Source organism: Amblyraja radiata, chromosome 5 (assembly GCF_010909765.2).
Source record: "Amblyraja radiata isolate CabotCenter1 chromosome 5, sAmbRad1.1.pri, whole genome shotgun sequence".
NCBI lineage: Eukaryota > Metazoa > Chordata > Chondrichthyes > Rajiformes > Rajidae > Amblyraja > Amblyraja radiata.
In genome coordinates this window covers 77,878,881-77,900,225 of record NC_045960.1, presented here as the reverse complement: position 1 = coordinate 77,900,225, position 21,345 = coordinate 77,878,881, and the positions used below count along the sequence as shown (strand labels likewise).

Here is a 21,345-nt window from a genome sequence, read left to right as displayed (position 1 = left end):
TTTGTGTAATAATTTTAAGGGCATCATACTCAAGATTTTTTATTGATTTTTGTATTGAATTTTTCGAAAGTAAATTCAAAGATGTAGAACATACAATGGGGGCTCTAAGTGATGAACACATTGAAAAAATGAACTTCAAAACAAAACAAATAAATTGATTGCAGTTTTAGGTGGGATTACTATCCATTACCATACATCCAGAAGCTTGCCTTGCAAACATGAAGTGGAATTAGCTTATTGAGAATTTTAAACAGAGATTTTATAGAAATACACACAGCAGGAAAATGCAGGAGCACTAAAAATATTACAAAACATCAGCCTATGAATTCTCACAAGTTTTGTGCTAGAGATCGCCGTTAGGGCACACTTTAGATGGCATTCAAAGCATCCAAGATTTTTGTAGATGAATACACTCAAATTTTAAATGAAAATATTAGCCAAACCAAAAGAGCTCAATATGCAGCAGTAATACAGAATTAACAGCACAGTAATTGATCATTAAATCCAACATGCCAGTGTTTATTCTGCCAACTTTTGTCATTTACAGCAAAACCGATAGCCTTGTGCCTGATTGTCTGGAAAGACCAATAGTCTGGCAAACCTGCAAGAGATCAAGTGCGGAGAATGGGGTTCCAAAGTACCGGCAGGGTGCGCGGCCAGAGCTGGGACGAGTGGGTGGGGGGGGGGGGGGGGGGGGGTGGGTGCCTGGGGTTCAGAGTGCAGCACAGGCACAGAGTGCAGCACAGTGACACCAGAACTGCGAACAAGGTCTGGAAGATGGATTGGTTAGTGACTCAGAGCTTGTGTCTTTCCCTCATCCTTCAAACATACAGTGCCCTCCATAATGTTTGGGACAAAGACCAATCATTTCTTTATTTGCCTCTGTACTCTACAATTTGAGATTTGTAATAGAAAAAAAAATCACATGTCGTTAAAGTGCATATTGTCAGATTTTAATAAAGGCCATTTTTATACATTTTAGTTTCACCATGTAGAATTTACAGCAGTGTTTATACATGGTCCCCCTATTTCAGGGCACCATAATGTTTGGAACACAGCAATGTCATGTAAAAGAAAGTAGTCATGTTGAATACTCAGTTGTATATCATTTGCATGCAACGACTGCTTGAAGTCTGCGATTCATGGACATCACCCGTTGCTGGGTGTCTTCTCTGGTGATGCTCTGCCAGGCCTGTATTGCAGCCATCTTTAGCTTATGCTTGTTTTGGGGGCAAGTCCCCTTCAGTTTTCTCTTCAGCATATAAAAGGCATGCTCAATTGGGTTCAGATCGGGTGATTGACTTGGTCACTCAAGAATTGACCATTTATTAGCTTCGAAAAACTCCTTTGTTGCTTTTGCAGTATGTTTGTGATCATTCCCTTGCTGTAGAATGAACCACCGACCAATGAGTTTTGAGGGTACACAAAATAGCTGGAGGAACTCAGCGGGTGCAGCAGCATCTATGGAGCGAAGGAAATAGGCGACGTTTCGGGCCGAAACCCTTCTTCAGTCTGAAGAAGGGTTTCGGCCCGAAACGTCGCCTATTTCCTTCGCTCCATAGATGCTGCTGCACCCGCTGAGTTCCTCCAGCAATTTTGTGTACCTTCGATATTCCAGCATCTGCAGTTCCCTTTTGAACAATGAGTTTTGAGGCATTTGTTTGAACTTGAGAAGATAGGATATGTCTATACACTTCAGAATTCATTATGCTACACCCCCACCACAGATGAGGTGGAATGCTTTGGATCTTAGGCAGTTCCTTCTCTCCTCCTTACTTTGCCCTTGCCATCTCTGATATGTTCATCTTCGTCTCACAGTCCACAAGACCTTTTTCCAGAACTGTGGTTGCTCTTTTAAGTACTTCTTGGAAAACTGTAACCTGGCCATCCTATTTTTGCGGTTAACCAGTGGTTTGCATCTTGCAGTGTAGCCTCTATATTTCTGTTCATTAAGTCTTCTCTGGACAGTGGTCATTGATAAATTCATGCCTGACTCCTGAATGGTGTTTCTGATCGGACAGGTGTTTGGGGATTTTTCTTTATTATAGAGAGAATTCTTCTGTCATCAGCTGTGGCGTTCTTCATTTGCCTGCCAGTCCCTTTGCGATTAGTAAGCCCACCGGTGCTCTCTTCCTTCTTAATGATGTTCCAAACAGTTGATTTTAGTAAGCCTAAGGTTTGGCTGATGTCTCTTAACAGTTTTATTCTTGTTTCTCAGTCTCATAATGGCTTCTTTGACTTTCATTGGCACAACTTTGGTCCATGTTGATAAACAGCAATAAAAGTTTTCAAAGGTATTGGAAAGACTGGAGGAAAGACTAGGTGCAAAGAGTTATCTTGTACCTGCATTAAGGAGGCATTTAAACACACCTGAGCAACTACAAACACCTATGAAGCCATGTGTCCCAAACATTATAGTTCTGTATTGGGGGGGGACTATGTATAACACACAGCCGTAATTTCTACATGGTGAAACCAAAATGTATAAAAATACCCTTTAATAAAATCTGACAATGTGTACTTTAACCACATGTGATTTTTTTTCTATTACAAATATCAAATTGTGGAGTACAGAGGCAAATAAATAAATTATGGGTGTTTGTCCCAAACATTATGGAGGGCACTGTGAGTGCAGTGAAAAATTGAATATACTATTGTGCAATATAAGAAAATATTTGCTTGGGTATTATGAGTTAACAAGCAATAATCCAAAACATCTGTTAGCCCAGCACTATAAAACATCAAGGGTGCCAGAATTTGGGAGTTTCACTGTATCTACATCAACGATTCTATTTCATCCTTTTGTATTAATTTTGTATTCTTTGGAAATGTAGCTCTGCACACCATATCTGCTGCTCCGAAAGGATAACAGGAATGAAGATTACTTCTGCATTCCTACTGCTATCTCCAACCCACACCTCTCCCAAATTGGAAGGTCTCATGGACGCCAAACACAAGTAAACGAAAAGCATTTGGGGAACTGAGGTACAGATAGAAAATGTAATGACGATCATTTACTTTTAAGTATATTCATATTTTCAGAACATAATTCATAATGAATCTTCAGAAACTAAATTTGTAACATGAAATTCGTTGTTGCTTTTATCACACTTACCCAAAACCCCTCTGTGGCAAACATTCAAGTATATCATAACAAAGAGCTAGCTGATCATCTCGGTCACAATTGTACAGACATTTGAGGGCTACTGCCATCAACTGCTGTTGATCATGAATAATTTTCTGCTGACACTAAAGAGGAATAGCAAGGAAGGAATAATCCAATTAAAATAAAGACCTGAGAAAATGCATATAAATCATCATCAAATTAAATTTCAAATCTCAATTTGAAAGCTGGCACGAGAACTACCAGCCTCCGTCGATGAACAAACAAAAGGGACTGCATTTAAAAAAAAAGTTAAATAATGTCCATCTGCTAACTTGTCCACTGAAAGCAACCTTTATATCTTGCTGCATCAATAAGTCAGACAGTCTTAATCATTAAATTTGAACAAATGTAATTGCAAATTTGTTGTATGACAGCATAAAATGTAATTCATGCTCTTTACCTCCTAACTGGAACCCCATCAGAAATTAATGATGCTTTAAGTACTAGCAGTGGAAGATGAGTTTTTCATAATCCTCTTCTTCAAAAATGCCAAAGAAAAGCATTGGCCAGTCCAGTTACATTAATCCCGTGTGATTGACGCAACAGTTTTACACAACTTCATAATTGAATTATTACAGTAGAAACTTGTGAGCTGGCTGCTTAATTATGTATTTGATAAACTAAGTCTTGCCTTAATAAACCAATTTTGCCTTAATAGGTATCACGATCACCAACGAAAGATAAAAAAAGGTACAAACATACATCAGGCTTAGATTGCTGAAATATCTTCAAGGGATATTTTAAGTCTTCGTGTGCTTCTGTTACTAAATATTCTTTGAGCAATTCATCTGCCAATCCTGTATTTTTACTCTCACAACGGTGCAGGAAGGGAACCACCCATTGGAACACGTTCTTTATATACATTTCTTCAGAGGACTGCCAAAATATAACAGAAAAATATATTAATTACACATTGTCAACACATATCTTGATACCCTTTGATGGGGAGAAACAATAATTTTTTTTCTCAATCCTTAACTAAATAAGAAACTTTTCAATGTTATTTTTATTCATTGTGTGAAATCATAAAGCTCATAGCTTGGAACATCCAGACATTGTATTTGATATGGGTTTCATTTTAATCATGGTGATAATTGAGAAAAATAATCTACCAAAAAGCCACCAACAAATTTACCTTGCACATAATACTCAAGATGGAATTTATGGAGACTTGGAATAAATGTGCCATCTGTTCTCCAGACACAGCAATCAAAGGAATAATTGTGTGAAATGGGGGGGGGGGGACCAAAGAGTTATTGTTTTTAAAAACAAATTACTTTGATATATTAAATTATCATATTACATCAAAAATGCAATTACTAAAATACAATGCTTATAATCTAAGGCTGAATTTACATTTGAATACCGTACATTGATCAGTAATTGTTTCAGTTTATCAATGTCTTTCATCTGTTGCATCTCCTTCAATGAAAGAGTTGGGTCAGCCCCTGCTTCATATACAAGCGTTTCCAGAGTGATCAGATCATCACAGAGAGCCTCTAATCCCGGGATATTTCTTTCCTTACCAAGTCGTATTAGAGATAAGGCACAATCCACCTAAAGGCAAATTAAGAAAGTTGTTGAACAGATCAAAAGTTTTTGTGAAAGATTGTTCATGAATAATGCAAGTTTTAAACTAACGGTCTCATCAAGTCCTATCCATATTATCTAGCATCCACTATGCTATGTTCCCCTCCATTTAAACATTAATTTTACTTCGGAGTCACGTGATTGACTACGTGAAGAACCCGCTCAGTGCGCAGGCGCGGCATTACGCCAGCAGTGCAACAGCGGCTGCAACGGGAGATAGGCGCTCCCGCTACAGAATGGAACGGACCGTCAGGTGAGTATCCTGAGGTCGGGTTTCTTTTACAGGGGAGCCTTTTTCTGCTTGTGTTTTTTACAGGCAGAGAAAAAGGCTCTGGAACAAAACTGTCCACCGTTCGAAGAGGAACGTTTTCCCGTCGGGGAGGGGGGCAGCAACAGGCGGTAGGAGCGTTTACCCGGTGTTCCGCTATTCCCCGACACCGTGCCGAGCCCAGCCCGCTAGTACCTGAGCAGCGGGCTGGATGCATAGCCACCCGAAGAGGCATCCGGCAGGTGTTCCCGATTTCGGGCGGGACGTCTCTCCACCCGCACGGGGGGAGAGAGAGCCGCCTGAGCGGCTCACGGAGCAGGTGCCTGCGAGACGCGCTGCTTGAGGGGCGCTCTCGCTACTACAAGGCACAAAAGCTCCAGAAGAAGGCGGTAGGAACAATTACCGGGCGCTCCGCTATCCCCATCACCGCGCCGAGCCCAGTCCCGCTAGTGCCTGAACTGCGGGCTGGATGTCTAGCCATCCGAACAGGCATCCGGCCGGTGGCGTCCGATTCGTCGGACGGGGACATGTCTCCACCTAAATGGAGGAGAGACAGCCGCCTGAGCTGCATCCAACAGCTATTGGAGCAGCTCCAGCGAGATGCGCAGAAAGAGCGCTCTCGCGGAGGGAGGTCAGGCACCCCCTCCACAGTGTTTCATGCACTGCCCCCTGCTCCCTCATTACTGGAGGCTAGCATTGGTGACCAGGGCTGGGCTGGTCTGGAACAGGGGCAGGCGGACGAATTTGGGAGTATGCCAGGGGTGCAGGAGCAGGAAGAGCTGTTGGGTGTGATGGACCGCTTTGTAGCAACCCCACGGGCTGGAGCACCGCTGGAACCAAGAATGGCGGCCAGCATCAACCATCTATCCAATAAACCATTACTGGAAAAGGTGCTCGCTGAGGTGCTGAAACAACACACAGCACCAGAAAACTGTGAGGCCTCAAAGTAAAAAGTGTCAACAGCCAAATCTGGGGGCATGTGGGGTCACACATCCGGACCCAAGAACTCAAGCTACAGCGGATCCTAAGGCTCCTGACGTCGGCCATCACAGCCTTTGCTCGTTCCGTGGAGACCACGGAGATGGATACCTGCCAGCAGGATGTGCTGGCATTAATGTGTACCACACAATTTGAGATCAACAATGTCTGGAGGGAAACATAAGACCTGCCCTCAATCCCAAATTTGCTGGCTTGTGTAAAGCCCCAGCTGCGGAGACGGACGCGCTGCTATTTGGGAAAGATCTCAATAAAAAACTGAAGGAGATGGAGGAAGCATCAAAAAACCTTCGGCCTAATGAGGGCAGGCCCCGGGACGAGCAAACCAAGACCTCCGATACCCAAGCGGCAGCACCCCACGGCATCCACCAGTCGACGTCCGCAATATGGGACTGGTGAACGCTTGGGGTCCGCACATTATCCCCAAAGATCTTTTTAGATCAGGGCCCGCAGCGGACCCTCTGGAAAATGCGCCTCCCCCCAACATCGCCAGCACGTCAGAACAAAACCTTCAGGAAAATGAAGAAACAGAATTGCCAATAACCATGGAGGTAGGTGGGTCTGGTCCCTACCAGCATATAGAGAATAAGGGTGCTTTATTAACAGGGGGGAGATTACACTGTTTAAAGAAGCATGGGGTATGGTCACGAGTGACAAGTATATACTCAACAGCATTAGTGGATATAAAATACAATTCATGTCAGAAAAAACGCCGCCAGTTCAACATTGGCCCCAAAGGGTATTTCTCCCTCCGTCAAAGAGAAACGTGAGGGACAAGCTGAACTGGTGAGACTTATCACAAAGGGGGTCATCGAAAAGACCAAACATGAACCTTTGGAATTTGTATCGAATATATTCACTAAAACCAAAAAAGATGGTGGCTGTCGCATCATCATTGGCTTAACATCACTAAACAAATTTGTTAAGTATATACATTTCAAAATGGAGACATATGTTACTGCCAAACAACTGAATTCCAAAGGACACTTCATGGCAAGCATTTATCTTAAAGATGCTTACTATCTAGTACCCATATACAAGGATCATCGCAGATACCTAACATTTATCTGGATGGTACAAAGCATTGCCCTATGGGCTAACTTCAGCCCCAAGATTATTCACCAAAATATTGAACCCAGCCATGGCAATACTAAGAAAACAAAAACATATTGTCATGGCATATCTGGATGATATTCTGATAGTAGGGAAAACGATGGAATTGGCTGTGGCAGCAGTATCAGCTACAAAACAGCTCCTCGAAACTCTGGGGTTCGTCCTACATCCAGATAAATCTAAGTTGAAGCCATCCATCATGGACTACCTGGGCTTCACAATTAACTCAGTCCATATGACTGTTACCTTGCCAAAGGCAAAAATGGTTGAATTAGCACAATCATGCAACAATTTAATGGTCAACGAGCGACCAACTATTCGACAAATAGCAAGAGTAATTGGGGAAATGGTAGCAGCATTTCCGGCTACACAATTCGGACCTTTGCACTATCAAAAAATTTACAGAGAGCAAAGGTACAGGCAATAAAACGACATACAGGTCACTATGATCGTGTCATGAACTTACCCACTGAAGCAATATCAGAGCTACAGTGGTGGGCAGAAAACGTTTGGCATAGTTTCAGCCCTATCTTTATCATTAACCCTACTTTAGTTACTCAAACAGATGCCAGTGCTCAAGGCTGGGGAGCAACTAACTCCATATCCAGCACAGGTGGTAGATGGACTAACCTAGAGTCATCATTACTACTTACACTGGGCATTAACTATCTAGAGATGTTGGGCGCCTTTTATGGTTTAAAAGCATATGTATCTAATATGCAGCACTTGCATGTTCGGTTACAAATTGATAAATACTACGGTGATGGCTTATATTAACCATATGGGTGGCATAAAATCATTATCATGCGACAAATTGGTCAACATGATTTGGCAATGGTGTGTCGAAAGACATATTTGGCTATCAGCTACTTACCTACCAGGTAAGCTAAACACCCATGCCATGAGAAAATTAAACGCCTGGGTTGCAAGTTTGAACAGACCTTACCTGGAACTGGGATTGTCCAAACAAACCATCACCACCATGTCGGCATCCCTTCGAACATCCACCAAGAGGCAGTACTTAACCAGCATCAAAAAAAGGGAGAAGTACTGCCAGGAAACAGCGACAACATACACAACAGCTACAGCCACCAACATACTGGAGTTCCTGGCCTATCTATACCACGATGTAGGGATCAGCTACAGTGCCATCAACACAGCGCAGAGTGCTCTTTCTGCTTATCTCAAACCAGCGCCAGGACAACAGGCGATGGGATCCCATCTACTGGTGGTAAAACTGATGAAGGGCATTTACAATATCAAGCCCTAAGCCCAGGTATACCCATATTTGGGATATCAGTGTGGTCCTGACATATCTCAGGGAATGGCCACCAGCCAGATCCCCCGGCCTCGAGCAAGCTACACTAAAGACGCTCATGTTGATGGCACTTGCATCCGCTCAGAGGGTCCAGTCACTACACCTATTGCGACTGGACAACATGATCACAGCTCCAGACCAGATCTGTCGTTATCCAGCGACTGATCAAACAGAGCAGACCAGGAACACCTAATCCAGTCGTGGCTTACCCACCAGAACCACAGTTATGTGCCATGACCCACCTACTATCCTACACAGACACAACCAAAATATTCGAGGGAGATGAAAAGCCTTGTGGGTCAGTCACAAAAACCTTATGGTCGGGTGACGAGCCAAACCATTGCAAGGTGGCTCAAGCAGGTGCTAGAAACTGCTGGGATAAACACTAACATGTACAAATTTTATTCCACCAGGGCAGCATCCATGTCGACGGCTAAAGAATGGACATGCCTATAGACCACATCCTGGCTACAGCAGGATGGTGGGGGGGGGAAAGACCGTTCAGAAATTTTATAATAGGCCGTTGGCAAAACCTGGTTTATTTGCAGTAAAGATTTACGAACTGCAAATATTTAATTTAAGCCCAGGGGAGCAACTTAATTCTTTGTTGTTATTGTTTAAAAAATACCATTGTGTTTTTCTACAAATAGACTCATTGGTTGATTACGATAACACTTCCTCCCTCAAGAACTTCGGCAGTGAGTGAAATGAAACTGTTACACGGCTTGAAATCACAGAGCTTTGAAATCTTCACGTAGTCACTCACGTGACTCCGAAGTAAAATAGTAAGATTAAACGAGAGCTTACCAGTTTGAAGTTTGATCTGTATTTTATGAGGAGTTACGATGAGGGATTACATGCCCTCCACTCCCACCCTCATTATATGGATCAAACTAATAAATTGATGTCTCCTTATCTTTACTATGTTTACTTCAAAATAACTGTGTCTATCTGTGATTCCACACCGCTGCTTGGAAGTATGCCGCGCCTGCGCACTGAGCGGGTTCTTCACGTAATCCCTCATCGTAACTCCTCATAAAATACAGATCAAACTTCAAACTGGTAAGTTCTCGTTTAATCTTACTATTTTACTGCAATGTCTACCATCTACTATTCTACCATCTTCAAAATCATTGAGACTACCACCACAGGTAGTGTGTTATGGTGGATTACAACTAGAAACTTGTTAATCAAGGACTCACTTTTGGTCACTGAAACGGATTACTCAGAACTTTGCAAAGTAACATACGTTACATTACGGAGCAAGATAACACAAAAAAAAAAAAGGTGAGTTGAGTAGTAGCGAGGAATTCCAATTAACAAAATTAAAGCAGGAATAAACATTATAGTGTAATATTGTCATTACAAAATTAATCTGGTCAAGCATTTGCCTTATCTCTTTATAAAAGTCTAAACAGTTACAGATCATTTTATTTAAAGTTACAATTATTCATCGCTTCACTTTCTCTTAAAATTTATGTGAACTTGCTGCACATTTCATATAATCATTGTTGGAGTTTAGTTCACCATGTTATCAGATTGTTTTAAAATAGGTCGCACAAATTGAGATTTGGTGCCACCACATGGTCACTTAAAGCATCACAGTTTTTGCTGACCATGAAAGTTGACAGTGGAAATAAAAAATCAGATGAAACTGAAAAGAATTAGAGCAATTAACTGTGCATTATTGTTACTGGTGGTATTATGGCAGGCCTGAACATCCAATTTTAGGAACTGAGAGCTTTATGTGCCTTTGATGCAAACAAAGTTGTGCCCTGTTCACTGGCATGCAAGTGACACTGAATATCAATAATCGTCAAAAGCAGCTGTGCCTCAACGCTCTTTCATAAAATAAAGTGAAGGTCAACTACCAAGGAAATAGGAAAGTTCCTCACTTGGAAGCTTGATCTTCATCTGTGGTTATAATTGCATTTTGCATCACCACAAAAATGAAACTGATTGAATGACAAAGCAAATAGCTATTTCCTAATGTTTCATGAATAACACAATTTCTCATATTTCTGCTTCAATTTGTAAACTCAAATCCTTCTAAGCTTTTTCTTACTTTTTTTTATAATTTTGTTTCACACCTTACTTGCTTGCTGTTCATAACCCTGAACATTGATTAAAATTACTTTGGAAATCTCACTTCCATTAATATACTATTTTATTTTCGTATCAAAGTGATTAAACATGCAGAACAATTTTTGCCCCTCCACTCACCTGCCTAGAGTAACTCTCAATCTCTTCTGCACGATTTTGATACCACTGAGCGAGAGTCTCGATAGAGGGGATAGCAGTTCTATATTTCAACATGTCAGGCTGCTCTTCGTAAAGAAACTCAGCTGCATCTTGCGGACTACAATCGGTCATCATTCTGCAGGAAAAGAATAAGCACTGAATATTAACAGATTGAACAGGTAAACTCACGTGCGTAACGATATTATAATAATGGTGAAAGGAAACATTCATTTATCAGCAAAGCAAACTAGCAAACTAGTCGTGGTGAAATACCATTGATGGATATACAATATTGAGGCTATAATTTTGTTTGGTACAACTAGATATACAACACCAAGATACTGCATTGCTCCCTAGGCCTAGATCAGACTTGATATTTTCAGTAACTTAAAACTTGAAATTTGCAAAATGCCACTGGTGGCAACTCTTTTTGTGCTGTCCCAGAAGAGAATCTAATGCAATGCCACGTCTATGGCTTGAGATACAGACAACTCTATAAGTTGGGATCCGGAGCAACAATCAGCTGGAGGAACTCAGCAGGTCGAATCTCTGCATCATGACTCGAGAGAGAAGTTGACTAGTTTAACACTAAGGAAAGAGGAAATAGAGATAGAAGAGCCCAAAGGTGATAGGTGGGACGAGGCGGGGTGAAATATGTGAGATGGAGCTGGGTTGGGGAGCAGGTGGGGTAGAGTTGGGAGAGAGAGGGGGAGGCAGGTGAACTCCCCAAGAGAGGAGGAAAACTTCTTCAAAGTCGCCATGCCAAGCACGGTCCACCAATCACCAATTGAGCCCTTTCTCATCTCTACCCCCTCTCCTTAACTCTGGCTACCATCCCTCTCCACTCTTAGACAGGATGCAGGGACTGAACTCAAAAAAGTTGAACAATTCCTTCACCTACAAATATTGTTTAGTGCACTAAGTTTCTCTGGCATATTGTTTGTTGCTGTGGAATTCTCTGCCTCAGTGGGTGGTGGAGGCAGGTTCTCTGGTTGCTTTCAAGAGAGAGCTAGATAGGGCTCTTAAAAATAGCAGAGTCAGGGGATATGGGGAGAAGGCAGCAACGGGGTTCTGATTGCGGATGATCAGCCATGATCACATTGAATGGTGCTGGCTCGAAGGGCCGAATGGCCTACTCCTCCAACTATTGTCTATTGCTCTAATTTCTAACTCAACAAGTGCATGTTGACTGAAAGTCTTTAGTCATTCAAGAGTCAAGAGTCAAGTCATGAGTCGAGTGTTTTATTGTCATATGTCCTGGATGGGACAATGAAATTCTTACTTGCTGCGGCACAACAGAATATGTAAATATGTAAACAATGTATATAATGGTAAAAAAAAGAAAAAGTTCAATAAATAACAAATATAGTACAAATAATAATATAGTCTTTTGCAGTTCAGAGCTCATAGCTTATTTGTTGTGTTTAATAGCCTGATGGCTGTGGTGAACAATCAACAATATGTCAAAATATTTTATATACAATGCCAGACATTTTATCCGAAATGTGGCCCTTTAAACATACGTCAGGGCTGTAAATTTACTAGCTTTGTGCTTCCTGTATTACCAATTCAGACCAGTTTAATTACAAAACTCCACTTTGTCATCATCATATTGCTGCCATGTACATTCTTTCCTTATAAAATATTAACGGTAGTCACTGGTCCGACTAACTATCCTTGCTTCACGATGAATCAATCTGATTGTCCATTGACCTCCTTAGTCTCATGGATCATTATATGGATGGGAAAGGAATGGAGGGTTATGGTCTGAGCGCAGGTATATGGGACTAGGGGAGATTATGTGTTCGGCACGGACTAGAGGGGTCGAGATGGCCTGTTTCCGTGCTGTAATTGTTATATGGTTATATGGTTATATGGATCATTTTAACTACCTATTTGCTCCATACTTACTTCCACTTTGTGATCCATAATTTCTTAGCACATTTGAAGCAATGTATGCTAATTTGCTAACACAACTGGGCGATTAATAGAAATAAATAATAAAGTGCATTATTTTTACCTTAAATTTGGTTCTTCACACCAATCTGGATCTTGATGTCTTTGTTCATTCACAGGCAATGCCACCAAGTCACGACAATTATCAACAAATCTATCAAGAAAAGTTGAACTGGTTTAAACACGTAATGAGTTTGCACTAGTTACAATTTCAAACTAAAATGTAAGCATCGCTCATATTCAGGTTATGTAGCTTTCCACTTTTAATTTAAGTCGTTCAAGAACATATATATACAGTTATCAAAATATAATGCATCTAACAATAAACCAGGTGATATTTTAAACGTTTGCAATTCCACCTATGTGATGGTCCAGGACAGGTCTCGACTCAGAATGTCATCTGTCCACGTCCCTCCATAAATGTTGCCCGACCACCAAATTCCTCCAGCAGTTTGCTTTTAGCAAATACCAATTGTATTAAACCAACATTTATAACAAGGAGGGTGTGACTGACCTGCCAATCAAGGTGTCATACAGATAACACAAAGCTCATTAGAGAGAAAATCCTCCAGTGGCACGAGTCATGGCTGACACAAACCAAGCTGGCTGGTGTCATGTTCCCAACCCGAGGAAATTACTGTAGGACAGTAATGTCAGGGCAGTGCTCTGTCAATTGTTTAATCAAGAACCTTTCTTGCATCTGCAGAAATGGCAACGTTTGCTCATCTCTTCTCAAATGTTCAATACCAGGCAAAATTCAGCAAATAATGCAGTCCATGCCTGCGTGCAGCAACAGTGGACAACATTCAGGGAAGGAATGCTAAGTGCCACAAAAGGGCCTTGTAACGATCATCTAATCACTCACAAGACATGTAATGGCATTACCATTGCCGAGTAAATCACCAATCATGCTGAAGGTCACTATTGACAATACATTTAACTGGATAAGTCACATAAATATTGCAGTAGACACTAAAAGCGGGTCACACATAATCTCTGGAGAAAAGTAATGGGCGACGTATCAGGTCGGAACCCTTCTTCAGGCAGCGGTGACTGGAGATGTTTGGAGGCGAGGTATCCTTAAGTAATCCTCCCCGACTCCATCCACACTTCACGCAGCCTTTAAAGCTCACACCCTGGTCATTCCCTCTTGCATTGGGCAGAAGATAAAAACTTGAAAGCTTCTACACCAGATTCAGGAATGGCTGCATCCCTCCTGTTATCAGACTCTTGAATGCACTTCTCATAAACCAAGGATATGTTCCCAATCTATCTTGTGCTGAATCTGGCACTTTAAAAAAAATCTGCATTTCTCTGTTGCTGTAACGCCATATTCTGCACTTGTTTACTTTTTCTTGTACCACCTGATAAACGCATGTATTGATGATTTATCTAGAAAGTACGCAAAATAAACCTTTTCACTATCTTAGTACATAACATTAACAATCCAATATTAATATCCCATCAATCACTAAAGATTCATATTCTCCACTACCAGTGCACATTGACAACAGTGTGTACCACATACAAAATAAACTTATGTTAATTGTCCAGGTTAGTCTCAAAGGAGCTCTCAAAACCATGCTCTGGACCACCAATGAAAAAGGCAACAAGTGCATTGGAACATCATGTGCATCAGTTTTCCCCTCCAAGTCCTTGCCCCATCCCAACTTGGAAATGTGTCACCTGTCCTTCACCAACACCATGTGCCAAATCTTGGAATTCCCTGTCCAATGCAATGCAAAAATACCTTAACCAGAAGGACTACAATGATTCAAGAAGCCTGTTCACCACCATCATCTCAAGGGCAAATGCCAGCCTTGCAGACCATACCAAGCCTGCCAGAAATATACTAATTGTATTGTCTGGAGGAGCCGCAATATGCCCCAGCTGGGACAGCAAGCATACATAAGAGAAACATTTGAAAGGTGCATTTTCGTGCTGAAGGGAGTTTGTACAAGTATAAATTAGTTACTGCAGTGGGCAAATATAAAAAGTTGAAGAATTTAATTATCTTCCACTTGCAGCTATGTAAACCAAAGAGAATATTTCAGGGTGGGGGGGGGGGGCAGGGCAGGCATTAAACAAATAGATGAGGGGTGATGGCATAATTTGAAAGGGCGATTCATTCCTCCCGTAACAGCTACAAAATCATGTTGCATTCGGCAAATTAATATTTGGTGTAGTTTCAATTACAAATTAGAGATTAGGTTATTTGCCATGTTTGCAAGTACTCGCATGAGAAAAATCAGCTTTCAATTTCCAGGCCAACAGAAACATTGGCAATTTTAGTACTTTTGAACAGAGTGTAATTAATTTTATACATTAACTACAGATTAATTGATGCGCTGTGAGGTATAGTAGTGTGTGAAATTACTTCTAATTATATTGATGAAAATAAGTCATTGCAAGTGTTTTACCTTCAAGACATTTTCAAAAACACGTCACGAAAAACAATAAAAAAAATCAGCGACATAAACCATTTTACTAGGAGGAGGAAATGAAATACATCAGTGATTTCACTCACCTCTAAAGACTCAATCAAAAATGTTGATGCCAAAGTTTCTTCAGAAAATAATATAATAATATTTGTATCACCTATGTCCAAACTTATTTTTTTTAATTTATTTTTTATTAGAAGTACGGTAAATTAGAATAATACACAACACATATATCTTAATACATTTTTTGTACCACTTCATTTTTTTAAGCTTTAAGAAAAAGATAGAAGTAAGGAAAGTAAAGAAAGTGCGCAAGAGTCGTGAAGTGCAAGAGAGTGTTGGGAAAAGAAAGCCCCTTAGAAAAGAAGTTAGAGAAGGAAGTAAAGTAAGAAAGTAGACCCTAGAATAGAAAGAAAAAGAAAGTAGGGACAATCGCTCTATTATAACATTAAACTCCGCAGAAAGGGGACTACCAACCAAGTCTGTTTTTGTTGTTTTACCTCCCATTGCCAGGTCCTGATACCATATATTTATTTATTTATTTTTTAAATTACTATTGCACCTCATGCTTGTAATAGGTCCATAAACGTAGACCACGTCTTTTGGAATTGGTCTGCTTTACCTGCTAAGAGGAATCTCATCTCTTCCAGATGTAATGTTTCAAACATATTTGATGTCCACATTTTTATTGTTGGTGTGGGCGCATTTTTCCAAAATTTAAGTATGCTTTTTTCCCATTATTAGCCCGTAATTGAATAAATTCTTCTGATACACGTTTAATTCAGGGATACCACCTATGTCCAAACTTAGCACAATAAATATACTGGGACGGCTTATAAGGAGATGGTTATAGATCATTGTGCATTACATTTTTGGTAATATTATTTCCCCAGAGACATGACTGCAAATAATATCTTTCAACATAAACAAATATCAAACATTTTTTTTAAATTACAATTATTTTGATTAGTAGTTGCTCTGAGTTTAAATTCCATTCCAATTGAAACCTAATATTTAGAAGGAACTAGACTAAGTGGAACCCATTGGGTCCCATGTTCACATGGGAGGGCTGATCCCCCACGCAATATTTCACCTCTCCACCAATTCCAATATTCGTGGCCAGTGGAGGGGGGGGCGGCTTCCTGGAGTGCTAGTATGGGTGTTGTGAGCTGAAGGGACGGGTTTCCAGAGGGCTAGTATGATCATTGTGGGCCGAATGGATTCTTGGGCTGACAGCAGAGTCACAAGCCTGGTGTGCTGGCAGCTCACTCACACACGGCTGGTGGGCTGGCAGTTGACGCGTGGCTATTCCTTGAAATTCCATTTCAAGCAGGGTGCAAGGCCACCAAATTCAAGTGCACCAAATTAAAGGCCACCAAATTAAAAGTATGGACATTGTGGGCCGAATGGATTCTTGGGCTGACAGCTCAGTCACTCAAGCCTGGTGTGCTGGCAGCTCGCTCACTCATGGCTGGTGGGCTGGCAGTTGACTTGTGGCTATTCCTTGAAATTCCATTTCAAGTAGGGTGCAAGGCCACCAAATTCAAGTGCAGTTTCCTACCACTTCAAGCAGGGTGCAAGGCCACCAAATTCAAGTGCAGTTTCATACCACTTCAAGCAGGGTGCAAGGCCACCAAACTTAAGTGCAGTTTCATACCACTTCAAGCAGGGTGCAAGGCCACCAAACTCAAGTGCAGTTTCATACCACTTCAAGCAGGGTGCAAGGCCACCAAACTCAAGAGCATAGAAACATAGAAACATAGAAAGTAGGTGCGAGAGTAGACCACCAGGTCCGTCGAGCCCGCACCGCCATTCGCTCATGGCTAAACACTAAACAGACACACTTACCCACAAACAGTAGACACAAGACACAGAACACAAGACACTACCCTCCCCTTTATACCGCTATCACCCCTCTCCACCCCAAGAACCGCGTGATCTCCTGGGGGAGGCAAAAAAATGGATAAAAACCCAGGTCCAATTCGGGAAAAAAATCCGGGAAATTCCTCTCCGACCCCAATCCAGGCGATCGACACTTGTCCAGGAGATCACTCAGGTCTTACTATACTAACCATACCTAGGTCCATACCCCTGCCCTCTCCCCGTAGCCCCTTATCCCCTTGGCAGCTAAAAAACCATCTATTTTAGACTTAAATATATTTAACGTTTCTGCTTCCACTGCTCCCTGGGGCAGTGAATTCCATAAATTAACCACCCTCTGGGTGAAGAAGTTCTTCCTCATCTCAGTTTTAAAAGAGCCCCCCCTTATTCTGCAACTATGTCCCCTAGTTCTAGTTTCCCCGATCATTGGGAACATCCTCGGTGCATCCACCCGATCAAGGCCCCTCACGATCTTATATGTTTCAATGAGATTGCCTCTCATTCTTCTAAACTCCAAAGAGTAGAGTTCCAGCCTACTTAACCTTTCCTCATATGTCAATCCCCTCATTGCAGGAATTAATCTTGTAAACCTTCGCTGCACTGCCTCCAGGGCTAGTACATCCTTTCTTAAGTATGGACCCCAGAACTGTACACAGTATTCCAAATGTGGTCTCACTAATACTGTGTACAGCTGCAGCAAGACCTCCGTGTTTTTATACTCAATCCCCCTAGCAATAAAGGCCAAAACTCCATTGGCCTTCCTGATTGCTTGCTGCACCTGCATACTAACTTTTAGTGATTCATGTACTAATACCCCTAGATCCCTTTGCGTTGCATTACAACGCAGCTCCTCCTCATTTAGAAAATAACTTGCCCTATCATTTTTTTTCCCAAAGTGAATGACTTCACATTTATTAGTATTAAATTTCATCTGCCAAGTTGTTGCCCACTCACCTAGCTTATCTATATCCTTTTGCAGACTCTTCCTATCCTCCTCATCCCCTACTTTTCCTCCCATTTTTGTATCGTCCGCAAATTTTGATATATTACACTTGGTTCCCTCCTCCAAATCATTTATATAAATTGTGAACAACTGGGGTCCCAGCACCAACCCTTGCGGAAACCCGCTAGTTACCGGTTGCCATCCCGAGTATGAACCATTTATCCCCACTCTCTGCTTCCTATTTGTTAGCCAATCCTCTACCCATGCTAATATATTACCCCCAATCCCATAATTTTTTATTTTTAGCAATAGTCTCTTATGTGGCACCTTGTCAAAAGCCTTTTGGAAGTCCAAGTATACCACATCCACCGGTTCCCCTTTATCCACCCGGGTTGTTACTTCCTCAAAGAATTCGAGCAGATTCGTTAAACAGGACTTCCCCTTCACAAAACCATGCTGGTTCTGTCCGATGAAGTCATGTTTATCCAAGTGCCCCGTTAGTGTTTCTTTAATAATTGTCTCTAACATTTTACCCACCACCGATGTTAGACTAACCGGTCTATAGTTACCCGCCTTCTGTTTACTTCCTTTTTTAAATATAGGTGTTACATTGGCCATTTTCCAATCCACTGGGACCGTTCCTGCCTCCAGGGAGTTTTGGAAAATTATCACCAATGCATCCACAATCCCCACCGCTATCTCCCTCAAGACCCTTGGATGTAATCCATCAGGCCCAGGGGATTTATCCTCCTTCAGTCTCATTAATTTCCCTAATACCACCTCCTTGGTGATCTTAATAGTATTTAGCTCCTCCATTCCTACCGCCCCCTGTTTATCCAGCGTTGGAATATTTTTTGTGTCTTCTATGGTGAAGACTGATACAAAATACTCGTTTAATGCCTTTGCCATTTCCATGTTCCCCACCAACAACTCTCCAGTCTCACCCTCCAATGGACCAACGTTCACCTTAGCCACCCTTTTTCTTTTTATATAGCTATAAAAACTCTTACTATTAGTTTTTATGTTGTTCGCTAAATTCCTTTCATAGTCTATTTTCCCCGTCTTAATTAATCTCTTAGTTATTTTTTGCTGACCTTTAAATGCTTCCCAATCCTCTACCCTCCCACTATCTCTGGCTACCTTATATGCCCTTGCCTTCAGCCGAATACTATCCTTTATAGTTTTACTGAGCCATGGCTGACTGTTCTTACCCTTACCCCTTTTTTTCTTCATAGGAATAAATTTTTCTTGAAGGTTATACAGTAGATCCTTAAACGTACACCGCTGCTCATGTACCGTCTTATTCTTGAGTCTGCTATCCCAGTCAACTTTGATCAGCTCAGTCCTCATACCTTCATAATCCCCCTTATTTAGACTAAGCACCCTAGCCTGAGTTTCAACCTGCTCCCCTTCTATTTGAATATGGAATTCGACCATATTGTGGTCACTTGTTCCCAACGAGTCCCTAACTATGACATTTTTAATTAATCCTGCTTCATTACACAGGACCAGATCCAAGATTGCCTCCCCCCTTGTCGGTTCTGTGACATACTGTTCTAGGAACCCGTCTCTAATACATTCTATAAACTCTTCCTCTAGTCTACCCTGCCCAGTTTGGTTTGCCCAATTAATATGAAAATTGAAGTCCCCCATGATTACAGCAGTTCCCTTTTTACATGCGTCAACTATTTGCAGATTTATGTTCTGACTAACAGCGTCACAGCTATTTGGAGGTCTATAAATTACACCCACTAGTGTTTTTTCCCCTTGTTATTCTCTATCTGTACCCAAGCTATTTCACTATCCTGATCCTTCAACGCAATATCCTTCCTCTCTATTGCCGTTATTCCCTCCCTTATTAAAAGGGCCACCCCTCCTCCCTTTCTTTCCTGTCTATCTTTTCTAATTGTCGAGTACCCCTCTATATTTAACTCCCAGTCCTGATCCCCTTGCAGCCATGTCTCCGTAATGGCCACGATATCATAATTATATATACTTAATTGCACCGTTAATTCATTTATCTTATTTCGAAAATGATAGATAAAGCACTTTCAGATGATTTTTACTACCCTTCCTTTCCGTTTTTGCCCCTTTTACATCTAGAGCTTTATCTTCACACATTCTGGATCCTCCTGTCACATTTTGAGTTTCCGCTTCCCCACTGATACCCTGCTCTATTTCCTCTACCCCTGCCGTTATTACCCCCCTTGATACCTCCCCCCCGCTACTTAGTTTAAAGACCTCTCTACTGCCCTAGTTATATGATTTGCCAGGACCCCAGTCCCAGCACCGTTCAGGTGAAGTCCGTCCTTACAGAACAGATCCCCCCTGTCCCAGTACTGGTGCCAGTGGCCCAAGAAACCAAACCCATTTTTTCCACACCAGCAGTTTCATACCATTTCAAGCAGGGTGCAAGGCCAGGAAATTCAAGTGCAGTTTCATACCATTTCAAGGAGGGTGCAAGGCCACCAAATTCAAGTGCAGTTTCATACCATTTGAAGCAGGGTGCAAGGCCTTCAAGATAGAGAGTCGTGACCTCTCCCGCACCCAACTTGCAGAGACCAAGCCACGCCCACACTTCCAGGTTTATAGTCCCTCCACCTCCCACAGGAAGGGACGTGGCCTATATGGCATGATTGACAGCAGAGAGAATCTCAACATTTTTAAACACTAATAACCCTCTTATTTTTCATCGATGAAAAAAATTCTCGGCACCTGATGAGTGGAGGGGGATTCTGAGTAAGATGGCCAGAAATCACAGCCGTACTTGATAGCATTTTTTCTAAAATCAATATACAGTGTAAACAGGAAGTGGTCACGTTTAGACTTTTAATTATATAGATAAAATGTCTGAACATATCAAATGGATTTTAAACTAATGATGACTGTCAGTACAAATCATGATTTCAAAAAGTCAGAACATTTATGGTTCAAAGCAGTATATTCAACGTGCATTGAAATCCAATATCAATTAGGATACAAAATGAACTAACATAAACTTTTATTAAATGGCAATAAATACAATGCTCTTTGCATTACTGAATGATCGACATAACATTGAACGACAATCGTCAGAGATTCAGTTGCAATGCAGTAAATTTGTGAGTAACGATTTACATTTCATTAATTAAATCTTGTTTATAAGACTGGTATCAAAATACATTTTTCCTGATGTACCATATAACCATATAACCATATAACAATTACAGCACGGAAACAGGCCATCTCGACCCCTCTAGTCCGTGCCGAACACATAATCTCCCCTAGTCCCATATACCTGCGCTCAGACCATAACCCTCCATTCCTTTCCCATCCATATAACTATCCAATTTATTTTTAAATGATAAAAACGAACCTGCCTCCACCACCTTCACTGGAAGCTCATTCCACACAGCTACCACTCTCTGAGTAAAGAAGTTCCCCCTCATGTTA

General features: G+C 41.4%; 1 protein-coding gene across 1 annotated transcript in view; it reads right to left on the bottom strand.

Annotated features, from left to right (window-relative positions):
* nbas (NBAS subunit of NRZ tethering complex) overlaps positions 1-21,345 on the bottom strand; it is a 267,026-nt gene that overhangs the window by 176,025 nt on the left and 69,656 nt on the right. The window contains exons 22-26 of the mRNA XM_033021570.1: positions 12,713-12,802; positions 10,675-10,828; positions 4,538-4,723; positions 3,869-4,042; positions 3,116-3,249 (exon numbers count right to left, since the gene is read on the bottom strand). Of these exons, the coding sequence (XP_032877461.1) occupies positions 3,116-3,249; positions 3,869-4,042; positions 4,538-4,723; positions 10,675-10,828; positions 12,713-12,802 (738 nt within the window). The remainder of the gene's footprint in view (positions 1-3,115; positions 3,250-3,868; positions 4,043-4,537; positions 4,724-10,674; positions 10,829-12,712; positions 12,803-21,345) is intronic.